The sequence below is a fragment of the Triticum dicoccoides genome, chromosome 4A (assembly GCF_002162155.2).
Source record: "Triticum dicoccoides isolate Atlit2015 ecotype Zavitan chromosome 4A, WEW_v2.0, whole genome shotgun sequence".
In the NCBI taxonomy this organism is placed as follows: domain Eukaryota; kingdom Viridiplantae; phylum Streptophyta; class Magnoliopsida; order Poales; family Poaceae; genus Triticum; species Triticum dicoccoides.
In genome coordinates, this window is record NC_041386.1 from 499,913,255 (window position 1) to 499,935,313 (window position 22,059).

The 22,059-nt window shown below is 46.8% G+C and overlaps 3 protein-coding genes and 1 pseudogene across 6 annotated transcripts; all 4 read right to left on the reverse strand.

The window, feature by feature from the left end:
* Positions 1-1,628: 1,628 nt before the first annotated feature.
* Positions 1,629-4,037, reverse strand: LOC119286403 (annotated as a pseudogene).
* Positions 4,038-4,551: 514 nt separating this feature from the next.
* On the reverse strand, positions 4,552-8,919 carry LOC119286404 (heterogeneous nuclear ribonucleoproteins A1 homolog). 4 transcript variants are annotated; one of them, XM_037565772.1, is made up of 11 exons: positions 8,776-8,919; positions 8,061-8,185; positions 6,854-6,934; positions 6,674-6,762; positions 6,523-6,597; positions 6,311-6,369; positions 6,156-6,224; positions 5,338-5,589; positions 5,168-5,248; positions 5,010-5,084; positions 4,552-4,929 (listed from the first exon to the last, which is right to left on the reverse strand). In XM_037565772.1, exons 2-11 carry the CDS (start codon positions 8,181-8,183, stop codon positions 4,859-4,861), a joined length of 975 nt encoding a protein of 324 aa, XP_037421669.1. In that variant the 5' UTR covers positions 8,184-8,185; positions 8,776-8,919; the 3' UTR covers positions 4,552-4,858. The 4 variants fall into 4 exon arrangements, with proteins under 4 accessions (XP_037421669.1, XP_037421672.1, XP_037421670.1 ...); XM_037565775.1 differs by lacking the exon at positions 5,168-5,248; XM_037565773.1 differs by lacking the exon at positions 5,010-5,084.
* A 2,085-nt stretch (positions 8,920-11,004) lies between these two features.
* Positions 11,005-13,704, reverse strand: LOC119286405 (60S ribosomal protein L3-like). The gene is made up of 6 exons (XM_037565777.1): positions 13,624-13,704; positions 13,337-13,436; positions 12,577-12,687; positions 12,087-12,391; positions 11,594-12,003; positions 11,005-11,495 (listed from the first exon to the last, which is right to left on the reverse strand). The coding sequence occupies exons 2-6, from the start codon at positions 13,419-13,421 to the stop codon at positions 11,237-11,239; spliced, it is 1,170 nt and encodes a 389-aa protein (XP_037421674.1). The 5' UTR covers positions 13,422-13,436; positions 13,624-13,704; the 3' UTR covers positions 11,005-11,236.
* Positions 13,705-16,887: 3,183 nt separating this feature from the next.
* Positions 16,888-19,539, reverse strand: LOC119286406 (syntaxin-61-like). Its single transcript, XM_037565778.1, has 7 exons — positions 19,342-19,539; positions 18,687-18,800; positions 18,347-18,460; positions 18,070-18,227; positions 17,718-17,808; positions 17,495-17,560; positions 16,888-17,213 (listed from the first exon to the last, which is right to left on the reverse strand). The coding sequence occupies exons 1-7, from the start codon at positions 19,393-19,395 to the stop codon at positions 17,103-17,105; spliced, it is 708 nt and encodes a 235-aa protein (XP_037421675.1). The 5' UTR covers positions 19,396-19,539; the 3' UTR covers positions 16,888-17,102.
* Between the last annotated feature and the right edge of the window lie 2,520 nt (positions 19,540-22,059).

Genomic DNA, 22,059 nt, shown 5'->3' on the forward strand with positions numbered 1-22,059 from the left:
ATTATTTGAGATGAGATGAGTTGTGTTGCTTTGTTCTTTGTTTGACTAGTGTGCCGCATGTCTTCATAATCCCATGCACATGAATTGGAAACTTGCTTGCCCTACTAATAAAATTTGATGTTTTCCTAGTATTATTCACATATTTGTATTTATTTCTGTTAAAATTATGGTTTTTGTTATACTAGTTGTGATTTATCTAAAATGTCTAGATTTATTATGGATTTCTATATTGTTTTTAGGATCTATTTTCTGCTTTTTCTAATCTATCAATGGCTATATAGATGCTATTGGCATTCTAAATATCATTATTTTTGCCCATAGTGACATCCTGGCCATTTCTCATGATGGCCCATGTGTGTGAGTATGGTTGTGATAAGCTTCGCTAACTTATAAAAGTGAGTGCACACCAACATATAAACTCAATAGTCCATGTGGTAGCAACTTCGTATTACCTTTTTGCCCAAGGCGAGGACAAAGCCACAAGTGAGTTTGAGTCATATGCTAACCCAGTATGAGGTTAGGCCTAAGCTATTCGGAAACTTGGACTTTGCGCCTAGGGTTTCACCTCCTTCGTTAACTGCCAGATAATGTCCTGGTGGAGAAGATGTCCCAATGGAAAGAGGGGATCCCCTTGGGTATTTTACTATCGTAGATTTTTTCCCCTCTTAGAATCAAGCAAAACCTCATAGCACACTGCTACCAAAAAATAATTTGGAGAAATCTATTCCATAACAGAGGGAAAGAGTCTAACAAAAGAGAATGGAGAAAATCATTCAACGGGGGAAATTGTTGCGTGAGCAACATAATCCACTTGTAATTTTGAGCATATAATTTTATTTGAAAATTAATTCATATATGGTTTGGAATAACTCTCATGTTTTATAATTTTCACTTGAAATTGTTCAGTTGTTTTCTAGCAATAATTTGGCATCCACATGACTCCTGTTGTGTTGCATCTTTGAAACCAACCTTACAGTTGTATCCGGGTTCTTAATGATAGAGGGGGCAATTTTGCACAGCTTTCCAAACCAATAGCATAAAATACATAACAAAAGATAAAATTACACCGTAACTCTATTTTTCATGCTTAGAAGGAAAAGGGTGGAAACAATGGCAGAGTCAAGATCAGCCCAAACCGGCCTTGTAGCTACAGTCCATGAAGGATTTCTCGGCCATGCCCAAGGTGGCAGCCCAGGCTACCTAGGGCCTGATGTCGCCATTGGATGGAATTATGCAATACTTTATAAAGAACGCTCTTATAGGAAGAGTAACTAGGTAATCGTTCAAGTAATGCTCTCCCTCATCTTCTGAGAATGCATTCTGTATTGTATGCGCAAGTGTTTGAAGAAAATGCCCTCTCAACACTAGAATTGCACAGAGATAGTTCAGTTTGAGAGTCTTTGTAAATAGTTTCATACATGGGTTTCGTCTTTAATCAAACAAGCATAATAGATAGCTCGAAAAACATTCCCACCTTGCTAAATCTTTCATATTATGTGTATGAGCGACATGGTTTCAACAGTTTTACCTAGCTTGTGACTTGTTCCGCCTCTATTGCTTGATAGCTAGAGCATGGATATGGGAATCTGGATGATGCTCTAGACCTTAAAGTTATCATTATTGACTACTTGAATTGGTTGGTAATGAAGAAAGATGCCTACTAGAGGTGCTAGAATCGAGTAGTGGTGTGTATACAGCGGGGGTGAGGGGGGTGCCTAGAAGGGTGTAAGACATATTGGTCGCCCATTTTCCTTGTACAACTCGAAATACATATGTGTTTTTCACACATGTCATCAGCTCCTCATACACAAAATACGCACAATTTGTAAAACAAACTAAGTACTAGCATAAGACCTATATGTTACAGTAGGGGAACTCAAATTGATCATGGCATAGTCAATCCGCTGAGCTTTTCTTGTTGTCATTCAATCTTAATTAGAGAGAACATTTGATTTGAAACTTTCACAGCCTATTGAGCCTCTCTACCACCTCTTTCATTGTCGGTCGATACTTAGGAGACTCCTCTGTGCAACTTTGTGCGATGTCCAAGAAAGTTTTCACCTCCTTTGTTTCCTTTTCCCCTTCTAAACCCATTCGATGATCCGCAATCTCCGAGGATATGCCGGCCTCAACCTTTTCCCTTGCCCATTTCAATAGTTCTACTTCCTTACCTCTAATGTTCTTCATTGGCCAGCTTGGTCGTCGACCGGTCACTGTCTCCATCATTAGCATGCCAAAACTGTACACATCTGCTTTCACGCTTGCTCCCACGCCTTAACGTATCTCTGGTGCCATGTACCTTTGTGACAGTTGCATAAACATAAGATCACATATATCCTTTTTGAAGCACAGTAATCCTATCGATGGTCTAAAATATGAGAAATGTGGTGTTTGCTATTGCAAAGAAAGGCATTGTAATACCGAACTATGTGTCCATTTATGTTTTAATCTAACTAGTATTTTGTTGCCTAAAAATCGTAAACCGTACTACCGTAACTACAACATACTCAACTTCGCTGCACTGAGCTTGTCTTCTATGCATAACTTTAAACCACTCCTTGTATTCATATGTGAACAAAAATGCAAAACATGCAACCACAAAGTAGTTAGATAATAATTTTGGTCGTCCTAGAAAAACATAGCTTGGCAGGTGGTACCACTCCTGCCTCCATAGAAACGATGTTGGGCTACTTAAATCTGAGTAAAACTCATTAGTGGTCATTGAACTTGTTCTAAAAATTCACTTGTTGGTCATAATCAAGAATACCGATTTATCGTATGATACTGAGATCACATCGGTGCGCAGCAACTGTCACCGTATACGCTTCACGGAGTCACGGGGCGACTTGTTGTGCTTAGAGTTTCTTCAATAGAAATATACCTACAAGGGCTAGTCCTAGATAGTCTCGTATTTTTATATTTGTTTTCCATATAAAAGGACGGCAGGACGAGGTGGGTCTACTGAAAAGTCAGTTTAAACTATGCCTCATCCAACTTTTCACTATATTCAGTCGAATTTCATGTCGTCTGATGCATTCGTGCTCTAAAAGGTTTACGGGTCTGTTTGAAACTTGATTTGGTATTTACTTTCAACACTGAAAACATGCGCAAAATGTGAACTCTGAAGTGAAGTGATTTGCAAGAAGGCCAGTGCATTACCCCGCTGTGCCGGCGGCCTGCGTGCTGAGCTGCGACGCGGCAGGGCCGCCGGTGACGACCCTCGCATGGCCGAAATCGGCGAGCTTGGCCTCGAACCCCTCGTCGAGTAGCACGTTGCTGGACTTGACGTCGCGGTGGAGCACGGGCGGGTGGCGGTCGTGGTGCAGGAAGGCGAGCGCGGCCGCTGCGCCGCGGGTGACGCGGAGGCGCGCGGGCCACGGGAGCAGGCCACCGGCCGAGGCGGCGTCGCCGTGCAGCCAGGCGTCGAGGCTGCCTCGCTCGAGGAGCTCGTAGACGAGGAGGCGGTCGCGCCCGGCGGCGCAGTAGCCGAGCAGGCGCGCGAGGTTGCGGTGGCTGAGGCTGCCGAGCACCTCCAGCTCGGCGCGGAACTCGCGGTTGCCGGCGCCGGCGGCGTGGTCCGCGGAGAGGCGCTTCACGGCCACCGCGGGCCCGCCGTCCGGGAGCACGGCGCGGTACACGAACCCGAAGCTGCCGTCGCCGATGATGTTGTCCGGGGAGAATTCGCCGGTGGCCCTGGCGAGGTCGTCCAGCGAGAGCTTCTTGAGCGAGGAGTCGACGGCCGATCCGTACAGAGACCACGACGAGGAGAGCTCCGACGATATCCCGTTGGGGCCGGAGACTGGGAGGGACGACGACGACGGGCAGCGGTGGTCCGGCTCGAGGAGGCGGTTCTTGCGGTGGCGGCAGAGGAAGGCGACGAGGAGGCAGGGGAAGGAGATGCCTACGGAGGCAGCCACGGTCACGACCAGCGCTTGGTACACGCCGTCCATGGCTGCAGGGCCGGGTAACCACGGAAGTGGGGAGGAAGATGTGGCCTATTGATTCGTGAGAGTGGGAGGAAGAGGAAGAGTCGCCCGTGGGGTCAAGAACGTTCGGCGGATTGCGGTTGACTATTTCTCCTGCGAGGAAGACTTTGACTGCTGACTAGCCAGTCTCCTCGCTCTCTTCTGCAGGCCGTGTATATTTACGCACAGGTATATTCTTTTTTTTTTTGAGCGTCCGCACAGGTATATTCTGGAGTACATTTGATGCACTTGATAGTAAAAAATACACTCAGTACTGAAGGAGAACCTGATATGATGTCACATTATACTTTGTGTTCGACGGGCTTCCGCCTCAGATTCAAGGCGAACATGCGTCTATTTTGTGCTTAGTTTGCGACGGCTGCAATCTGTTGAACTTACTGCTTCTTGATCCTAAACTTTGTAAGAGATCAGGACATATTTCACACGGAGAGCGGCTAACCAAACAGTAAAACAGGTTCACGAGATGAGATTATTGTGTGATCCCCCGCATTACCAAACTCTCACCTTAATCTCCCTTCTCTAATCTCTCTGTCTAGCTCCAACAAGCGAAAGAGATACGGCAGACTTCGAAGCAAACAAGCCTGCTTGGCATTCACATCCACAGAGAGGTAAAACCCGAGATAACTAAACGGGAGGCCGAAACATATTTCACACGTTCTACTAGGTGTTGAGGTACTTTGCTGGCTGGCCTAGCTAAACAAACCACAGGTAAGCCACACAAAATTTGCCCGGCGGCAAGTCGTACAGCATCAGACCGCATAAAGATTCACGTCAGAGAGCCCCACATGGAGCAACAGGGTAAGCAAAAACCATCAGGTAATTAAGCACAGCAGTGCTAGCTTCATGGTTTGCTGCACTTGGCATGTCCCAGTTCAATCTAGCATCGGGCCACGCCCGCGGCCTCGGGCGCGCCATGGCCCTCCCCTTCTTCCCATGCCACGACCTGCAAAGCGACGAATGTTAGTGATGAGAGGTAGGGGCTTGCAAGAAGCACGGCGACATTATAGGTCACACCGAGCTTACCACGGCCTGGAGGAGGGTATTCATAAGGTTCGTCGAAGTATTCATTCTGCTCCATCCATCTTCCCCTGCCACGCCCTGCGAAGCCATGGAGAATAGGAGCCATGAGAGGAAAGGGCATGCAAAAGCCACAGGAAGATGGTATGTGAGACCGAGCTTACCACGGCCTGGAGGAGGGCGATACTCATCTGGTTCGCCATTGTAGTACTCACTCTGCTCCATTCTTCTTCCCCTGCCACGCCCTGAGAAACCATGAGGAACATAAGCCATGTGAGATAGGGGCATGCAAAAAATGAAAAACAGAAACAATGATACATCAGACTGAGCTTACCACGGCCTGGAGGGGGTTGATACTCATCTGCTTCGCCATCAAAGTATCCACCCCGCTCTTCATAGTAGCCACCCCTGCCACCATAACCGTAATCATAGCCATAGCCACCACGTCGACCACCTCCGTGGTAGCCACGGGCTCTTCCCCTTCCTCTTAGCCGGCCTCTCCCTCTGCCTCTACCATTGTAGTAATAGTCTCCATCCTCCTCCCATTCTTCACCCCAGTCATAAGGAGGGGGTCCATTGCTAATAGCTGTACTTGTTTATCATCACAGAATTAACATAGTTTCTTGTCCATATGATTTGTTGCAAGAAACTAACGCATGTACTCTGGACAAACTTATAAATGTAGACTGAAAAACAAGTCCAGAAAATGGAGCCGATTGAAGCACTGCGAACTTAGAATGCAAGAAAACTAGATGGTGCCCAATGAATTCACCCTCAAGATTTAAACTATTCAATGTAGAAACAAAAAGGCAAGAAATAGTATGAAAGGTTGAGCGTGTCATAAATTAGATGTGGTGACATTTAAAATCCACTATGCATGTGTAAAGGAGTAAACTGTATTATGTATTACTCCCTCCGTCCGTAAAAGCTTGTCCCAAGCTTGTCCTTCGAATGGATGTATCTAGCACCAAATTTTGTGCTAGATACATCCATTTGAGGGACAAGCTTTTCCGGACGGAGGGAGTACGTAATAAGATACTGTAACTTGGCAACATGGAATGTTAATGTTATAAAGATACGGTCGTATCTGAGGGCCATATGAGTTACTGTCTGAAAGTTGTGTGCTCAGAAAGACATGAGAAAAGAAGATACCTCTGCCCCTGCCCCTTCGGCCGCCACCAGGTCCACCACGACCTCTCCCACGAGCAGAGGGAAAGGATCCTAAATTACCATGAAGGACGTTGTGATCAAATGGTGATACATGTGAAAAATAAAAATCGGTGGAGCGGATCAACTCAGAGCAACACCTTCATGTTCATAATCAAAAGCAGGTTTCACCTCTTCAGCTGGTATGGGTGGCTGGTACCTAAGGGTATATACCCACAATACGCAGACAAATTACGGCCAGTTTCCAATATTGAACAACAATAGACAGCTAAGGGAACTCAAAGCGGCTGAATCTGAACTGATTCAATATCTGGTTGTACAAAAATGAGTGAAAGGACAGGGTTTGCCTTACCCTGGAGATGACGTATCCAATGGTTCCTTGGACAATGTTAGGGTAATCATTGATACATGACGAGTTGTCTCTAGCCTGTGGTAAAAGTGCATTAGTGTGGCAATAAATCTTTCTTCTTTTTCTGAAGAAAAGAATATATGTACATCCATACGGGACAAGGCCTTCTTCCAGAGGCTCCCATGTGTCGGTGATGCCAACAGATTCAATAGACGTATTCTGATGGAGACCAGCAACCCTTCTCTGAGGAACATTATGTGTCAAATTAGCAAAACAAATAACAAATAACCACATTAATAACAGATATTTTAAGGCAGAAGAAGTTACTATTAACCTTGATCAATTCAGCAACCATGACCGTCTTATTTATGGCTCGTCCCATGGCTTTGATAGTGATCTCATCATGCCCATTTTCCTGAAAAAATGCATACAAATAAATATACAGTAGGAGGAAGAAAAAAAAAGTGGTTCAGTTATGAATTCAACCAAAATGAAGTCAAGATTAACACCATTTAGGGATTCTGAAAAATTCTGTTGACCACTGACCACCAACAGGTTTTCATAAAATAATGACTGAAGCGGTATATGCAAATATGAAGGTAGCTTTTCGACATTCATGTGAACTGCACACGAGTTCATATCATTTTATTATAAGCTGATAACCTGCAGATACTTCAGGCATCAAGATCGAATGGTAAGTGAAACAAAGACAAATTGAAAGGCTTCACAAAGTTCCGTTGTCAGGGTCGAACAAGAAGTAGTGGACAAAGAAGCACTACAAAATATTAACCAAGAAAACCCAAAGTCGGGCAGGTGTCTCTACTTTATTTATTTTTTACTTAAAAAGAACCTAATGTTCCATCTCTCACTCAGTTTTGTCCATCCTTCGTCCAACCTCCCACCCTCCACCGATTTTTTTGGTTTTTCACCTCTTCTGATTTCATCAAACCAATCTTTGGTAACCCAAATCTATGTATATGAAATTAGCAATAAATCCACGGTCCATAAATAAATTGTTTTTTCTGGTAAAACCTGGTACTGATCAGTCATCTTTGGTAATCCAATAAATAACAATAAAATTCACGGCCCAGAGGTAAATAAATATCAATCGAACTCATATAGTATTTGGTAACCCAGTAAAGCAGATTAATCATGGGCACATATCTATTTTATCAGTTTAAGAAATAGCTGGAAATCTATACTTTGTAACCAAAATGTAATGTTATTTTGTCTATTTGCTTTGCATCAAGATTTGTCCCATATGATTCTCTTACTGTGTTCCCCCGTGGCACCACAGAGACACATACCTAGTAGAATTATAAATAAAAAATCTAACATCATACTCGGTGGCAAATAGAAACACTTAATGATAAATTAAATACATGTGAGCGCAGGCATAGGATGTTGAGCAGTATTCCTGAACATATCTCCACTATCGAGGCATTTACCAGATTGTTAAAAATAGCATACAAAGAAATTGTTGCTTATTGAACACCAGATAAGGACAAAACGAAATGACAAAGCATAGCAAGGGGAGTCACCTCAAGCAACGACATTCCATAGCCGATATAGTTCCTCATCCTCCCGAGCGCAGTGATTCTGATCTCATTCTCGCGAATCGGTGTCTCATTCCGAGGCTTCTCCACCCTTTGGTATCTATCCATGGCTATGAATAAGATAGGTTTTAGCATGGCAAGAGCAGCAGCATGAATAAAGTGCACGGAAATAAGGTAGTAGACATGAAAGGAGATGAGACGCAAGGATAAAAACGTAAGAGGCGACATGATAAATCGGATAACCGCCGGCCGCGACTCATACACCCCCCAAGAACCCTAACCCCAGCAGTCGGTTGCAGCAAACGGTGCACGAGATGAGAAGCTAAACCCACGCGAAACGGAATGAGAAGCCTAGGAAGACACGCCATGACGGCAGGGTGCGAGTTTCTTCGAAAGGAAGAGAAGGGAACACGAAGGAGCAGATGGCCCCGCGATACCCTGAATTCCTGATCCAGGAAAGCAGCCCGCGGCGCAGACCCCAGGAAGCTGCCGGAGTGACGGCGGTGACACCGATTCCGCTCCGCGTCGCGGAATGGCGCGAACAGGGGGCCCGCCGGCAACGTCGCCTCTGCCGCCTACGCGCGCTCCCCGGCGGAGGCGAGGGGTCGAATCGGCTCCTGGCCGCCGCCGCCGCCGCCGCCGCACGAATCGAATGAAGAATCGACGGGGGACGAGGAGAGGGGGAAGGAATCGATCGCACCTTCGGGCTCGCTGCTCCGCTCTGCCTGCGGAGGGAGTGAGGAGGGGTCCTCGAGGTCGACGGGGGTGGAGGGGGAACCTACCGTGGCGTGTTGGGGTTCATGGACGCATTACGGTCGTCCCTACGGGTGACGTGGAGGCGCTCCAGACGTTCGTTCGGGCGATTGCGTGGGCGTGTGGCCTCGATGGACTGGTTCGAGGATAAGGAGGGACTGCGTGCCACTGTCAGTTGAGGCCAGCCGACAAGTGGGACTGCGGGAGGGGCTCCGCGTCACTACAGGGCCTGCCTGCTGACACGTGCGACACCTGTGATAACGATACTCCCTCAAGCGGTGCACTAGATTTTTTTTAAGTCAAACTTCACAAATTGATCAAGTTTGTTTCTGGAAAATAATATTTACATCTAGAATGCCAAATATATACCTTTAGATTCATAATGAGTTGCAGCTTCGTATTCTATATATATTTGATATTATAGGAAAAATAGTTTTCTTTACAACTTGATCAAAGTTTGCAATATTTGACTTTGCAAAAAATCTGTACGCACTACATTATGAAAATGGATGAAGTACTTCATAGGGCGATGCTCCGCGCTGGTCAACTCACGCGAGCTCCGGACCAGCCACATCCAAACCGCTTGATGTGTTCCTCTTAGCCGCGACCCTCTTGCAAAACGAGAGACGCGTGTGGTCAACCCTCTACCCCTGTGCGAGTTGGAGGATGGACGGTTGCGCGTTGGTCGGTAGCACCACGTCGTGCCTGGCCACAGCTCGATTGCAACTTTGTTGCCCCTTTCCTGCAGGTGGTATTGATGTTGCTCGGCCATCGTTGTCGTCGGAGCACCAACGCATCTCTGGTTGTTTGTGGTTCTAGCTCGCCCCCCATCCCCCTATCGCAACACCCATGTTCACCATTGCTGGTTACAACAACGATGCTCTCTGGTTCAACATTCGGGTGTCACCGTCTAGTTGCAGCTCCTAGTGATTCCCATCGTAGCATCGCGGTGACCCATTGCAGCATCTCGACATCAACATCGTGGCATCCATGGACGCTAGTCGTAACTTCGACTCCCTCATCGCAGCCTGCCATCTCGTCGGTTCTAGCAAAAAAATCGAAGCAAAATGATTGTAGCTTCCATGGGAGCCGATTGCAACTTTCCCTTCCTCCTCACTGGGCACTGACGTAGCTTATGCAAGCGCCGGTTGCAGCTTTCGCCATCGTTGGTTTCAACGGTGGTGGACAGTAGCTTAGCATGGTGCGGCTGCACACCCCGGCGGGCATGGAGGCACTCGCGGCGGAGATCAACGGTGAGATGCCCATTGTAGCTTCCACGGGAGTTAATTGCAGCTTTCCCTTCCTCCTCACTGGGCACTATCGTAGCTTATGCAGGCGCCGGTTGCAGCTTTCTTCATCGCTGGTTTCAGCAGTGGTGGACAGTAGCTTAGGATGGTGCAGCTGCACACCCCGGCGGGCATGGAGGCACTCGTGGCGGAGATCAGCAGTGAGGATGCACATTGTAGCTACCACGAGAGTTGATTGCAGTTTTCCCTTCCTCCTCACCAGGCACTATCATAGCTTATGCAGGCGCCGGTTGCAACTTTCGCCATCGCTGGTTCCACTGGCTAGTCTGTAGGCTGCTTTCTTCTCTTTGGCCTGCCCATCTTTTGGTGACAAGCTCCGCCACTTGCTGGTTCTAGCAATGGTGGACCGTAGCTTAGCATGGTGCAAGTGCACACCCCGGCCGGCATGGAGGCACTCATGGCGGAGATCAACGGTGAGTATGCACACTTCAGCAGGCATGGAGGCACTCATGGCAGAGATCAACGGTGAGGAGCCGAGAGAGAATGGTGACAAACGTGAGTTCAAAAATAGGGGCAGGGCTCGCCAAGAAACGAGACGAGCCAGAGAGGATGGCGAAGCAAGCGTGAGTTAGCAAAGGGGGGACAGGGGAGGAGCTCGCCAAGAAACGAGACAAGCCAAGAGAGGATGGGTTGGAGGTGGCCAGTAGGGAGCTCGCCAAGAAACAAGCATCCAAGCAGAGGAGCTGAGTGAGGATGGCGACGAGCGTGCGACCAAGAGATGAGGACGAGCAAGCGACCGGCGCTACAATCGACCGATGTGAATCGTTTTCCTTCATGTGGTCACTCGAACAAGCTGACCTAATTTTAACAGTCGGTACGGTAACAATGAAAATGGCTTGTACACATTCCTTCAAAGCTCGCAGAAAACAAGATAACAACCTTTTAGGCAAGCAGACTCATTTCAGAAAATTTGCAACCAGGTACGACTCTAAATAGGTTTCAACAGCTAAATCACAATAACAGTAGCACATGACACGAAGAATTCATAGATGAGCCAGATTCTGAAAACATCAGCTAGTACAAAACTTAGGCAGGGGAAGTAACCAAGTATCACATGTTCGTTTTGACAAAATGATATAACTGATGATGCGGGGCAGCAGCTCAAGCCTTGAGCTTGCCGTAGAACCTCTGCTTCTCGTCCGTGGTCTGGAAGCGACCGTGCCCAAACTTGGAAGAGGTGTCGACGAACTTGAGCTTGATCTCCTCCAGGGCCAGACGAGAGGTCTGCTTCAGCAGGGACTGGCGGAGGGTCACCACCCGCTTCTTGGGGCCGACACAGCATCCCTTGATCATCAGGTAGTCAGCCTTCACCACACCATAGTGAGGGAAGCCACCCATGGGAGTGATGTCCTTCTCAGTCCTGTAAGATCAAACCAGTGCAAATGGATCATCACCAGATACAATTCAGACCAGAAAGTACATAGATGACAAACTAACACTAACAAAACAAAAACACACCTGTCGAACTCGGTAGAGGCATCATGAGTTTCCTGTCCAACCTTGCCAATCTTGTAGACCTTCTTGTTCATCTCAGTTCGGTGGTGGTAACCATTCTGACCAGCACGAGCAACAGTGTAGGACACCCTAGCAGGATGCCAGGCACCAATACAGGCAACCTTGCGAAGACCTCTGTGGGTCTTGCGGGGAAGACGGGTGACACCCCAACGTGTCACAACACCTTCGTAACCCTTACCCTTGGTAACTCCAATGATGTCAATCATCTCATCCTTTTGAAACACAGCATCAATAGGGACTTCCTTCTCAAAGAAGCTGTAACCATAGTCAACCTTATCGGCGATGGTGCCACCATTGATCTGGATCTCCATGAGGTGAGCCTTCTTCTGCTTCAATCCCTTCATCTTCCTGATCTGAATCACATGAAAAGCAACATGAGTAACATTACTGTGAACAACAAGGGCAAAAGATAGAAAGTACCAAGACAATTTCTGACCTGGGTATGGGCGATAACACGGACAACAGTAGCATACTTCTTCATCTTCTCAAGCTGCATATGGATTTCTTTTTTGCCAGCATCACTGTCATACTTCAGAGCATACTTGGTGAAGGCCTTCTTCTTGCTCTTGCACCAGTTCTTGTAGAACCTCCTCCTGACATCTTCGCTGAGATGCTGTGCCCAGACTGAGTTGAGAGTACGAAGGCCACGAGGAGTCTTCACATAGGCAACAAGTCCAACAATAACAATCGGGGGTGTCTCAACAATGGTGACAGCCTCACATGTCTCCTTCTTGTGCAGCTCTGTGGAATATCAAATGGAGTGTTATCACACATATGCAACAGCCATTTACAAATTCAAATAGAGTCAACAGATTCATGATTCAACTTCTGTAACGATAGAGGGCATTGCAACAGCAATAATGGTGGGAAGGAATCAATTGAGTAAAACAAGAATATGAACATAGACAGAGAGTTAGTAAACATACTGGAACCAGGCTTCTCGACCTCACGCACAATGTGAGTCATCCCAGATTTGTAGCCAAGGAAGGCAGTGAGGTGGCATTTCTTGGATTGGTCATCTCTGGGGAAGGCCTTCACTGCAATTAAACAGGCAAATATTAGATTGACATACCAAGATCAATGGAATGTCAAATTTTCGCAATGACTGGAAGCAGCATTAAAATATCAAACAGGCAGTGTTCCACATGCCACTGATGTAATCACAGGAAAAGCTAAAAACACTACGAATTTGAAAGTAAGCAATTTACTAAAGTATACATTTGCTGAAAGTGCATCAAGTGTTTGGCATCTCTCAAGACTAGCAAAAATTGACTGAAAACTGGTGCACACATGCAAGTGTAATCTATTATAAATGTTATCAACAATAGTTTACTGGCTGTGTTCCTTACATAGACATGAAAAACAGCATCACAGTAACAACAAAACAACCATTGAGACGTGCAAATCAAGGATTACAGGTTGCACAGGAACTAATTGAAAACTCCAACTGAGGACTAGGTCAGGAGGCAATCTAAGGAAGCCAAATTATGGCGTGGATTCCTAGTTACGAGTCTACTACTGCACACGAAAAGGTCACTAACCCAAGCAGGTTTCAACAAAAAGCGACGCACCCAAACAGTATATACTCACAAGCCGGCTCGCCTCACTTGATCGACTAAACATACTAACAGAGCATATCACGGCTATCATCTGCAGGTGGAGAGTAACTATAGCAAGCAGGCATACCCTTTCCGCGGTGGCGCGAGCACCGCTTCCTGGGGAGGAAACCGAGGGATCCGTGCCTCGGGTGCTCGAACTTACGGTGCGACATCTTCCCTTCCTTCCCCTGTGGATAACAAATCAGGAACCCATCAGATCCAGGCAGCGCAAGAGCGCAAGAGCGCAACGAAACGACCACGAGTTCACGACTTGGAAACGGCGGCGGCAGAGCCTGGCGGCAACGAAATGCCCGCCGCCGTCGACGGTGAGAAGGGAGCAGAGACGAGGGAAAGGGAGGAGGCGGCGCAGTTTACCTGTAGAGGTGGAGGCGGCGGCGGATGGGGGAGGGTGGTGTGTGTGGAGGAGGAGGGCACGTAAACCCTAGGAGAGCTTATATAAAGAGGGACCCCGGGGTGAGGGTTTTGTTCGGTCGGACGGAAATGCCCCTTGCGGATCTTGCTAGGGCTAATGAGGCCTGGCCCGTTTCTCTGCTCTACGTGTGGGTTCCGGCCCAATGTGCGTTCCCTAGAAAAAAAAAGGTTACTCTGCTTTCTCTCCCAAAAAAATTTTTAAGGCCTGGCTCAAGCTGGGAGGGTGGATGGCGTATGTCGACCCAAGCCGCGTCAGATAGTCTGAATTTGCCTTTAAAAATATCAGATATATCATTGAAGTTTTTCTTTTATTATGAAAAAACCTCTGAATATGGGGGCTTTGAAGAGTCACTTCCCATAAAATGCCTTCTTGGTGAAAAGAAGGGAGGGGGCCTATGAATGTATATTTCAAAGTTCATCGATATTTTGTTGTTTTGTTCTTCTTTATCCGCGTAAGTTGCAAGAGGTGTGCAAGAAGAAGACTACGTCAGTACACCTTGTAGTTTTAAATTCTCAATCCCCCCCACCCCACCCCACACTAGAGCGCTCCATAAGTGTCCTTCTTGAAATTCCATGTAGATGAAGCGTTAAGAAGGCTACCGAGGAGTTTTTGAGGGGTTTGTCAAACATGTGAGGCGTATCACAATGGTGCTTCGATGACCGTCACCAGTAGTATGATTGATCTCGTAACCTTTATCCCTAGCATAGGAGATCAATGGTCGCAAGTTGGTTACGATGTCAACCTGTTAGCCAGAGTCAAATACATTTAGAGGGCATTCGATATGGGTATAACACGGTTCTTATGGGAGATCAAGTCTACCTTAAAAAAATGAAGTGCAACATAGAATCCCATGTTATGGTTAAGCATCACATTTGGCTGCTTTAGTCACCGAACATCTCCATTGTACCTTTCAATATTTTGCAGTTGTAAAGCACTAACAGAGTAATAGCTTCCAAAATCATCTTCCCTTTCTTTATGTTGAGAACTTCTTCACGTCTGTAAGTTATATGCAGTACTAACACAAGATGAAAAAGCAATGTATTCTATTCTCAAATGAGAGTTTTCATTCTTGGTTACGGCTCTACAGCTACTCTTAAATTGTGTGTCTCCTATGGGCATCCGTGGTGATTTCATTTTTCTCTTCAAAAAATCATGTTCGAGGGCATTAGAACATGCTCCCCAATTGCTACGGATAGCAGATGGGACGAAAGTAGGTCAACCAGGGAAGGAGAAGGCGGGAGGATGATAAAGGAGAGGTGAATATCAAGGAGGTGAAGTTGATGACGACAAAGGTGGGAATGGCACAATCAATAACGATGGATGAGGGGTTAACGAGGTCCACGAGAGAAGATATGCCAAATATGGTGACACGGCAAGGGGAGGAAGAGGAAGGAATTAACAGATGTGGGAAAGATTAGCACAAACCCAACACGAAAAAGCCTTTGTATGTGTGCGATTTTCATATGACGCTATACGTCCAGCCATCCATGCATAGCATATAGTGCAGCACATCCGTCGGATTTTCAATTGTATCAGGATCGAACATGAAGTGTCGGATGGGCGGTACCTCCATTCCTTTATCTATCTGTTCTGTTTCGGCGAGTTTCTGTATTGAATATAGTGGAGAACAACACATAAAACACCCGTGCATTGCAACGGGGCCAATTAACTTAAAAAGTTCAATATTAATATTCTCATACATATCAAGTTACATTGGCGACCTTTTTTACCATCAAATCCTCACACACACACTCTTCCTCACTCTCTCCCCCTCTCCCTCTCTCTTTCTCTAACACACACACATATCCAGCTTATTGGATACAGGACCATAATCCATCTATTTCATACACACACTAGTGCATAACAATATGGATTATATGTATTATATTTGCCACCACAATTGAGGGAATTAATTTCATGTAAATCGGCCAGCCACAGCTCCAAGAATACGCGAAGGAGGTGGACCGGGTCGGCATCGGCGCCGTCCAGCGCGGGCCACGGGCCTGCTTCCAAGTGCGTCTGCACGCCGGCCACTCACGCCGGGTCCTTCAAGTGCCGCTTCCACCGCACCAACTCCGAGGGCCACGGCCAAGAAAGTCGCCCTTCTTCGCCCCTTCACCGGCCGCGGCCAACACGGTGCCGTGGCACCCGGCCTCGCCGTCCTCGTCCTCCGGCACCGTCGCGACCCAGTCACGCAGCCCAAGCATCGGTCTCGAGAATCAAGAACGCTCGACAATGGAGAGGGAAGGAAGATCATATACATGTCATAAGAAAAGGGAGTTTATTTACTGCCCCCTCTATGTATTGCTTCCTTTGTTTGAAGATTGATTACCATCCGTGAGTTAAGGTTAATGTGATTGAGCGATTTTTCTAAAAATCAAATATTTGCTTTCTAATTAACGTGATTGAGTGATTTAAGGTAAGGTTAATTAATTTAGATTTTATTTTTAGAGATTGTTCGTGATTGATTCTACATTACTAAATAACTTGCGCCAGTATGGAAAGTTCTGATCTGTTCAGATTTCTTTCGTTGTGTGAGAGGGTGACGCGAAAATAAACCAATGAGATGGAGGGAGGGGACAAAAAAAATCTACAAAAAAAACCAACGAAGGTGGGAGAAGGTACCAAAAAAACCATGGAAGGTGGGAAGCCGCCCTTCTTCGCCCCCTTCACCGGCCAGACCAACGCGGTACCGCGGCACCTGGCCTCGCCGTCCTCGTCCTCCGGCACCGTCGCGACCCAGTGACGCAGCCCAAGTATCGGTCTCAAGAATCAAGAACACTCGACAACGGAAAGGAAAGAAAAGATCATATATGTCATAAAAAAGGAAGTTTATTTACTGCTCCCTCTATGTATTGTTTCCTTTTTTTGGAGATTGATCATCATCTGTGAGTTAAGATAAGGTTAATGTGATTGAACGATTTTTCTAAAAATCAAATATTTGCTTTCTAATTAATGTGATTGAGTGATTTAAGGTAAGGTTAATTAATTTAGATTTTATTTTTAAAGATTGTTCGTGATTGATTCTACATTACTAAATAACTTGCGCCACTATGAAAAGTTCTGATCTGCTCAGATTTTTTCGTTGTGTTAGAGAGTGACGCGAAAATAAACCAATAAGGTGGAGAGAGGGGACAAAAAAAAACAGCGAAGGTGAGAGGAGGTACCAAAAACCCATGGAAGGTGGGACGAAAATAAACCGTACGAGGCTACCAACTGCTCCATTAGGAGTAGAGATTGTTATAGATGCAACTGAAATTCGCCATATTACACGAAAAATGACTTTGATATTACTTGGCAGAGGCAGATCCCCAAAGAACAAAACTATAACGGCCAGACACAATTACATGAATCAATTATACTTATGTGCTATGCACTCTACACCTGATGGCAAACACTCATGCAACTTAAACTCCATCTCTCAAGTCAAGAATACCAAAACGAAAAGGATGATGAAAAGAACCACCAAGAAAGCTATCATCATGATCTGCCCTTTCAAGCTGGCCTTCTTCAGAACCATAGCCACTCTTTTCTGCGAATCAAAAACGGTGGAGAAGTTTCAGTCCGTTGGAATCCAGAAGAAAGAAACTAGGTGATATATATTATTTGTGCTTGCTGCAGTAATATGTTGCAAAAACATGCACGGAGTTCCAAACAACGTGTCCTGGGCTACACTAAGAGATATAAGGCATAAAAAAGGGCAGCCCGGTGCATGTAGCTCCCGCTTGCGCAGGGTCCGGGGAAGGGTCCGACCACTTTGGGTCTATAGTACGCAGCCTTTCCCTACATTTCTGTAAAAGATATAAGGCATACCTGCACAAAATCGAGCCGGTTGGAGGTAGTTTCCATGTCGAGGCTTAGTTCACCTAGAAGTTTTTCCTGATGAATGTAAAAAAAGGAGATAAGTACCGAAGCGAGAAAGACATGACATCTTATGGCACAATATAGTTAACCGGGCTCTTCATGAATATAGGAAAAGAAAGCAACCAACAAAGGAAATCTAAATCATCCCATATTTCTTAATGCTAGTGAATACCTGTCCAACAAGCTCTTCGTGTATTGTGAGACCTACACCTCCAATTCGCTGGACACTAGCACTAAGCGCATCCAACTCATCATCCTGACGCCTATTGCAGAAGTACAACCATTTATCAATGGTAGTTTAAGAGCAGCTCATATAAGTACAAAAAAACTAGAATTATCCTCTGGAAGGTAGCATTACATAAAATGCAGAGCTTCTACTTACAACATCATGATTCTGTGAGGAAGAAATTCAATTCATCTTTAAGTCTTAGGTTCTTATCTTTAAATCTTAATTTCTTCGTTCTCAATAGATATACGGGCAAACATAAATCTTACGAGACAAGCTAAGTTTGTATAGAAGTTACTTCATCAGGAGCATCTGTTGATCAGATTCTGAAGCAATGAAGTCATCGTTATCCTGAGCAATGTGCTGCTTGGATCTGCCTAGTTCGGAAGGATTGACTGAACGTCCAAAGGCAGTCTTGTGCTTTCCAGCTTCAACATTCCTCCGTATGGCTACCACCTAGAACAATTTCAAGTTTGTTACATACTATATCATACTAAATTTGCTACTGAACTTCGGGTTGTAGCTTAATCATTCATGTTAGCAGTAACATTAGCAAATATTATGTAATAACATACCTGGTTGCGGGCGGTGCTAGTCCAGTTCCTCCGTTTCCCAATTTCAACCTCGTTAAGTCCATAGTAAGCTGGATCTCTCTCAGCGACAGAAATTGCCTTCTCTAACTCATCCACCTTAATTGCAACATTAAAAGCAGAAAACAGCTCAGAAATGGAACACGGTAAATACGACAAAAGGAAGAGCACATGATTTGTATAACGACCAACTCTTAACCTTATCGATACGATATCATTGCCCAAAATACGACAAATACAATAAGAATATTCCTAACATGGGATTCAGTGCATCCCGGACAGAGGATTAGAATCTTGCCATAGATATGGTTGTAAGCTAGTGTACCTGCCATTGGACGCTCTCACAGGTGGTTAGCAGTTCTCTGGTAAGATGAACATACTCTCCTGTATTTTCAGGTGCTTGCTTCCATTGATTAAAAGTATCTTGTACTTTGTCAATCTGTACGACAATGGGGCAAGGAAACAAGTTGTTATAGACATCACCGAATAAAAGAAAGGGACTGGTTCTAGGAATTCTTGAGAATCATTTTACATGAAGGGAACGGAAACATTATTGTCAACAAAAATTCAAAACCCAATGGACAAACAACTCTGGATGTATGCATATATGCAGCAATCAGACATCATAGGCAAGCTTCTCTGCAGGACACCAAACATGCACAAGATGCACGTAAACTAAGCAGCAGGTAGCACACACCCAAAATGTTTGGTTCCCCATCTCAGATTTACACCGTCAATATTATTCATTAAGTCCTGCAATGGATCCAAGCTATAAACGCATGCACCTGGGATCCGAACACACAAAGCCCCAATACAGGTAGCCCACATTACCGGACCTCGTAGGAGCCAGAAGAATCGCAGATCATGGCTAGAGCGTAACATCTCAGATTCGTGAATAGCGAAATGTAGAAACTAGAAACAAATTAAATATGAAATCAGGTGGGTGTAGGAGCGGGGAAATGGGGAGGGAGGTCACTCACGGAATCCTGGATCTCGTCCTTGACGATGTAGAAGGGGTCCTGCGCGGGGGTCATGCTCTCATCGCCCGCCGGGCAGATCTCGATCGGGAGCAGCTGGATCGGGGGAAGAAAGGGAGGGAGCGATGAGCTGATCTGAACCCCCCTCCTCCGCTCGCTCGCTCGCCCGGTTTGGTGGCACCGCCGAGGGAGAAGACGACCGGGGCAAACAAGTTATTTCTGGACCAATAAGTTGGTGGCCCACATTAATGGGCCGAGTGAGCTTACAGGCTTCGCAGGCTGGGCCTAAAAGTATGTATGGGCTACCTAAATCGGTTTTGACGTTTATTGACAATCTTTTCTTTTCTTTTCACGGAAAAAATTGTCATCGTGGCTTCAGCCGACAAAGACCAAACGTCGAGACTGAATGCATTGTGTGCCACTGGAGGAGGAAATGTCGACGACGGCCTCCCATTCTGTTGGGATATGACTACCAGGTGTGACCTGCCCAGGAGGGGTCGGGTCAATCTCAATGGCGGGTTACTTCAAAGAAAGCCTAAAGAGTATACAAGGTGACGGTTTATGATAAAGCTTGTAGTAAGCTCAAAGCCCAGAGGCGACTTAAGGCCCGTAAGCGTAAACCGCCATGTATGAATAAGACTTGTAAGATAAGGCATGTAAGAGTTGTCACCGAGCCGGACACGTTGTATGAGCCCGCCGGGACTCTGTAGGCCGCAGGACGTTAACCCGTGTATATAAGAGGACGACCCGGCGGCGGCTTAGGGCAAGAAACAACAGATCGAGAGCCAAGCTGGCGTATTTCACTCCTTGGTCATCGAAACCTAGCAATACCACATCAACTGGACTAGGCTTTACCTTCACCGCAAGGGGCCGAACCAGTATAAAAACCTCTCGTGTCCTTTGTCCCAATTAACCCCTTTAAACTTCCTAGTTGCGATGGCTCCACGACTAAGTCCTTTCAGCAGGACATCTGCCGTGACAATTCCACGACAGTTGGCGTCCATCATGGGGCCAGCGCACGGTGGATTTGAGTTCTTGAAGGGTAGTTTCGAAGGGCTCAAGGGATACGCGGTGGGCTGGATGACCAAGAGTCGTCGCGGCAAACTCTACATCGACGACGCAGGCTGGGGCCCCGACGCCATCTCAATTGAGTACGAATACCGGGTCCCCTTCGACGGAATCCACGTCTTCATCGGCCGGACCGGCGAGCCGGGCCCTGAGCCGGACATCTGCACCGACCTCATCGAGACGGCTCAGTGTGCGAGACCCGCCGTGAAGCATGCCTTCGTGGGTTGCATCCATGGAGGGGAGTTCTTTGAAGGATCTGTGGATGGCGGTGAGACGGCCATCTATTGTGACGGTGAGTCGTCCACAGATGAGACGGATTCATTGTATCAACTACAAGATGGCGGGCTTGGGGACTGTTCCGATGGCAGCAGTATTCCGGACCCCTTTGAGCCGCCGAACAAAGCGGGGATCTTCATGACTGGTACGCAGACCGGTCAAAACTCTACGACTGCGACAACAATAACCACCGGGACGGCAGCGGCCGGGTCAGGAGACCCCGCGCGCCCACCGACTCAAGTGTTGATGGATCTCATGGATAGAATGGCGGCCCTATTAACTGTCGTGGTTGAACCGGCGGATAAGGCTCAGCATGATGCGGAGGTGGCACGGTTACGTGGGGAGGTAGCTCAAGCCAAGAAAAACTTGGCGGCGGAGGACGTTAGGATGGCTACAGAGCGGGCGGCTTTGGATGCTTGGGCTCAACAGCTTCAATCAGAGGCTTTTCAGCTCTCAATGAATCTGAATGAATCAAACAAGGTCATGAGGAGGAGGCACCAGAAGACTCAATCACGTCTGCCCCTGACTTACGATCCTAGGAACCTCTTCCACACACCCGGAGCCGGTCCTAGTAACCCGCTGGAGGCAAACCGGATTGCAACACCCGAGGCTGGGGCGCCGGGTCAGCCGTGGGCTATGGAACCCCCTGGTGTGAATACTGCTCTGCCTCATTATACACCGATACCACCGGGTCACTTCCCTAGCCCTCTGGATAATCTGATCGCTGCATCGGCGCGTTTGGCGGCTCTCCCCATGGAAGGCGACTCTCCGACGGTGATCGAAACGCGAAGGGTTAGAGAACTTCTTCAGACGGCTCTGGCATAGCAGGAATCATACTCTTATAGTCGAGACAGAATTTATTCAACCCCTCGCCCAAGCCGGAGCCCAAGCTATAGCAGGCATATGAATTCAACGACCGTGTCAAGCAACGCCCAATGCTATAACCAGCCGCGCAAGCATGACCCGGCGCGTGATGGAGCTCTTAACTTGGCTGACCAGGAGAGGATTCGCCAAGAGGCTGAGCGGGCGGTTCAATAGGCAGCTGAGCAGGCGGCTCACCAAGCTTTTCCGGTTTATCCAACGACCTCTGTTGAAGCAAGTGTGGCCACAAGGACAGGAGGTGTCCCTTGCTTGGTGCCGGCTCTACGTAATGAGCGTTTACCAAAGGATTTCAAGGAGCCTCGGAAGGTGCCTAATTATACGACTGACTTACAACCCGAGGCATGGATCGAAAGTTATGAGATGGCCATGGAATTGTTGAAGGTCAGTGACGCAGAGATGGCCAAGTACTTTACCATGATGTTGGATGGGACAGCTCGCACTTGGTTGAAGGGGTTGCCACCCAACTCCATCGGCTCATGGGCAGAGTTAAAGGCC

What these genes read in the sequence shown, in the direction of transcription:
- LOC119286404 (XM_037565772.1), bottom strand. Translation starts at nt 8,183, where the DNA reads ATGGATAGATACCAAAGGGTGGAGAAGCCTCGGAATGAGACACCGATT. An exon ending in TTTTGATTATGAACATGAAG is followed by an intron (nt 6,225 to 6,310) that starts GTGTTGCTCTGA and finishes ATGGTAATTTAG; the next exon opens with GATCCTTTCCCTCTGCTCGT. An exon ending in TCAACCCCCTCCAGGCCGTG is followed by an intron (nt 5,249 to 5,337) that starts GTAAGCTCAGTC and finishes ATGGTTTCTCAG; the next exon opens with GGCGTGGCAGGGGAAGAAGA.
- LOC119286406 (XM_037565778.1), bottom strand. Translation starts at nt 19,395, where the DNA reads ATGACCCCCGCGCAGGACCCCTTCTACATCGTCAAGGACGAGATCCAG. An exon ending in GTGAGAGCGTCCAATGGCAG is followed by an intron (nt 18,461 to 18,686) that starts GTACACTAGCTT and finishes GTTGCAATTAAG; the next exon opens with GTGGATGAGTTAGAGAAGGC. An exon ending in ACGAAGAGCTTGTTGGACAG is followed by an intron (nt 17,561 to 17,717) that starts GTATTCACTAGC and finishes TACATTCATCAG; the next exon opens with GAAAAACTTCTAGGTGAACT.
- LOC119286405 (XM_037565777.1), bottom strand. Translation starts at nt 13,421, where the DNA reads ATGTCGCACCGTAAGTTCGAGCACCCGAGGCACGGATCCCTCGGTTTC. An exon ending in CTCGCGCCACCGCGGAAAGG is followed by an intron (nt 12,688 to 13,336) that starts GTATGCCTGCTT and finishes GTTTAATTGCAG; the next exon opens with TGAAGGCCTTCCCCAGAGAT. An exon ending in GCCTCTACCGAGTTCGACAG is followed by an intron (nt 11,496 to 11,593) that starts GTGTGTTTTTGT and finishes TTGATCTTACAG; the next exon opens with GACTGAGAAGGACATCACTC.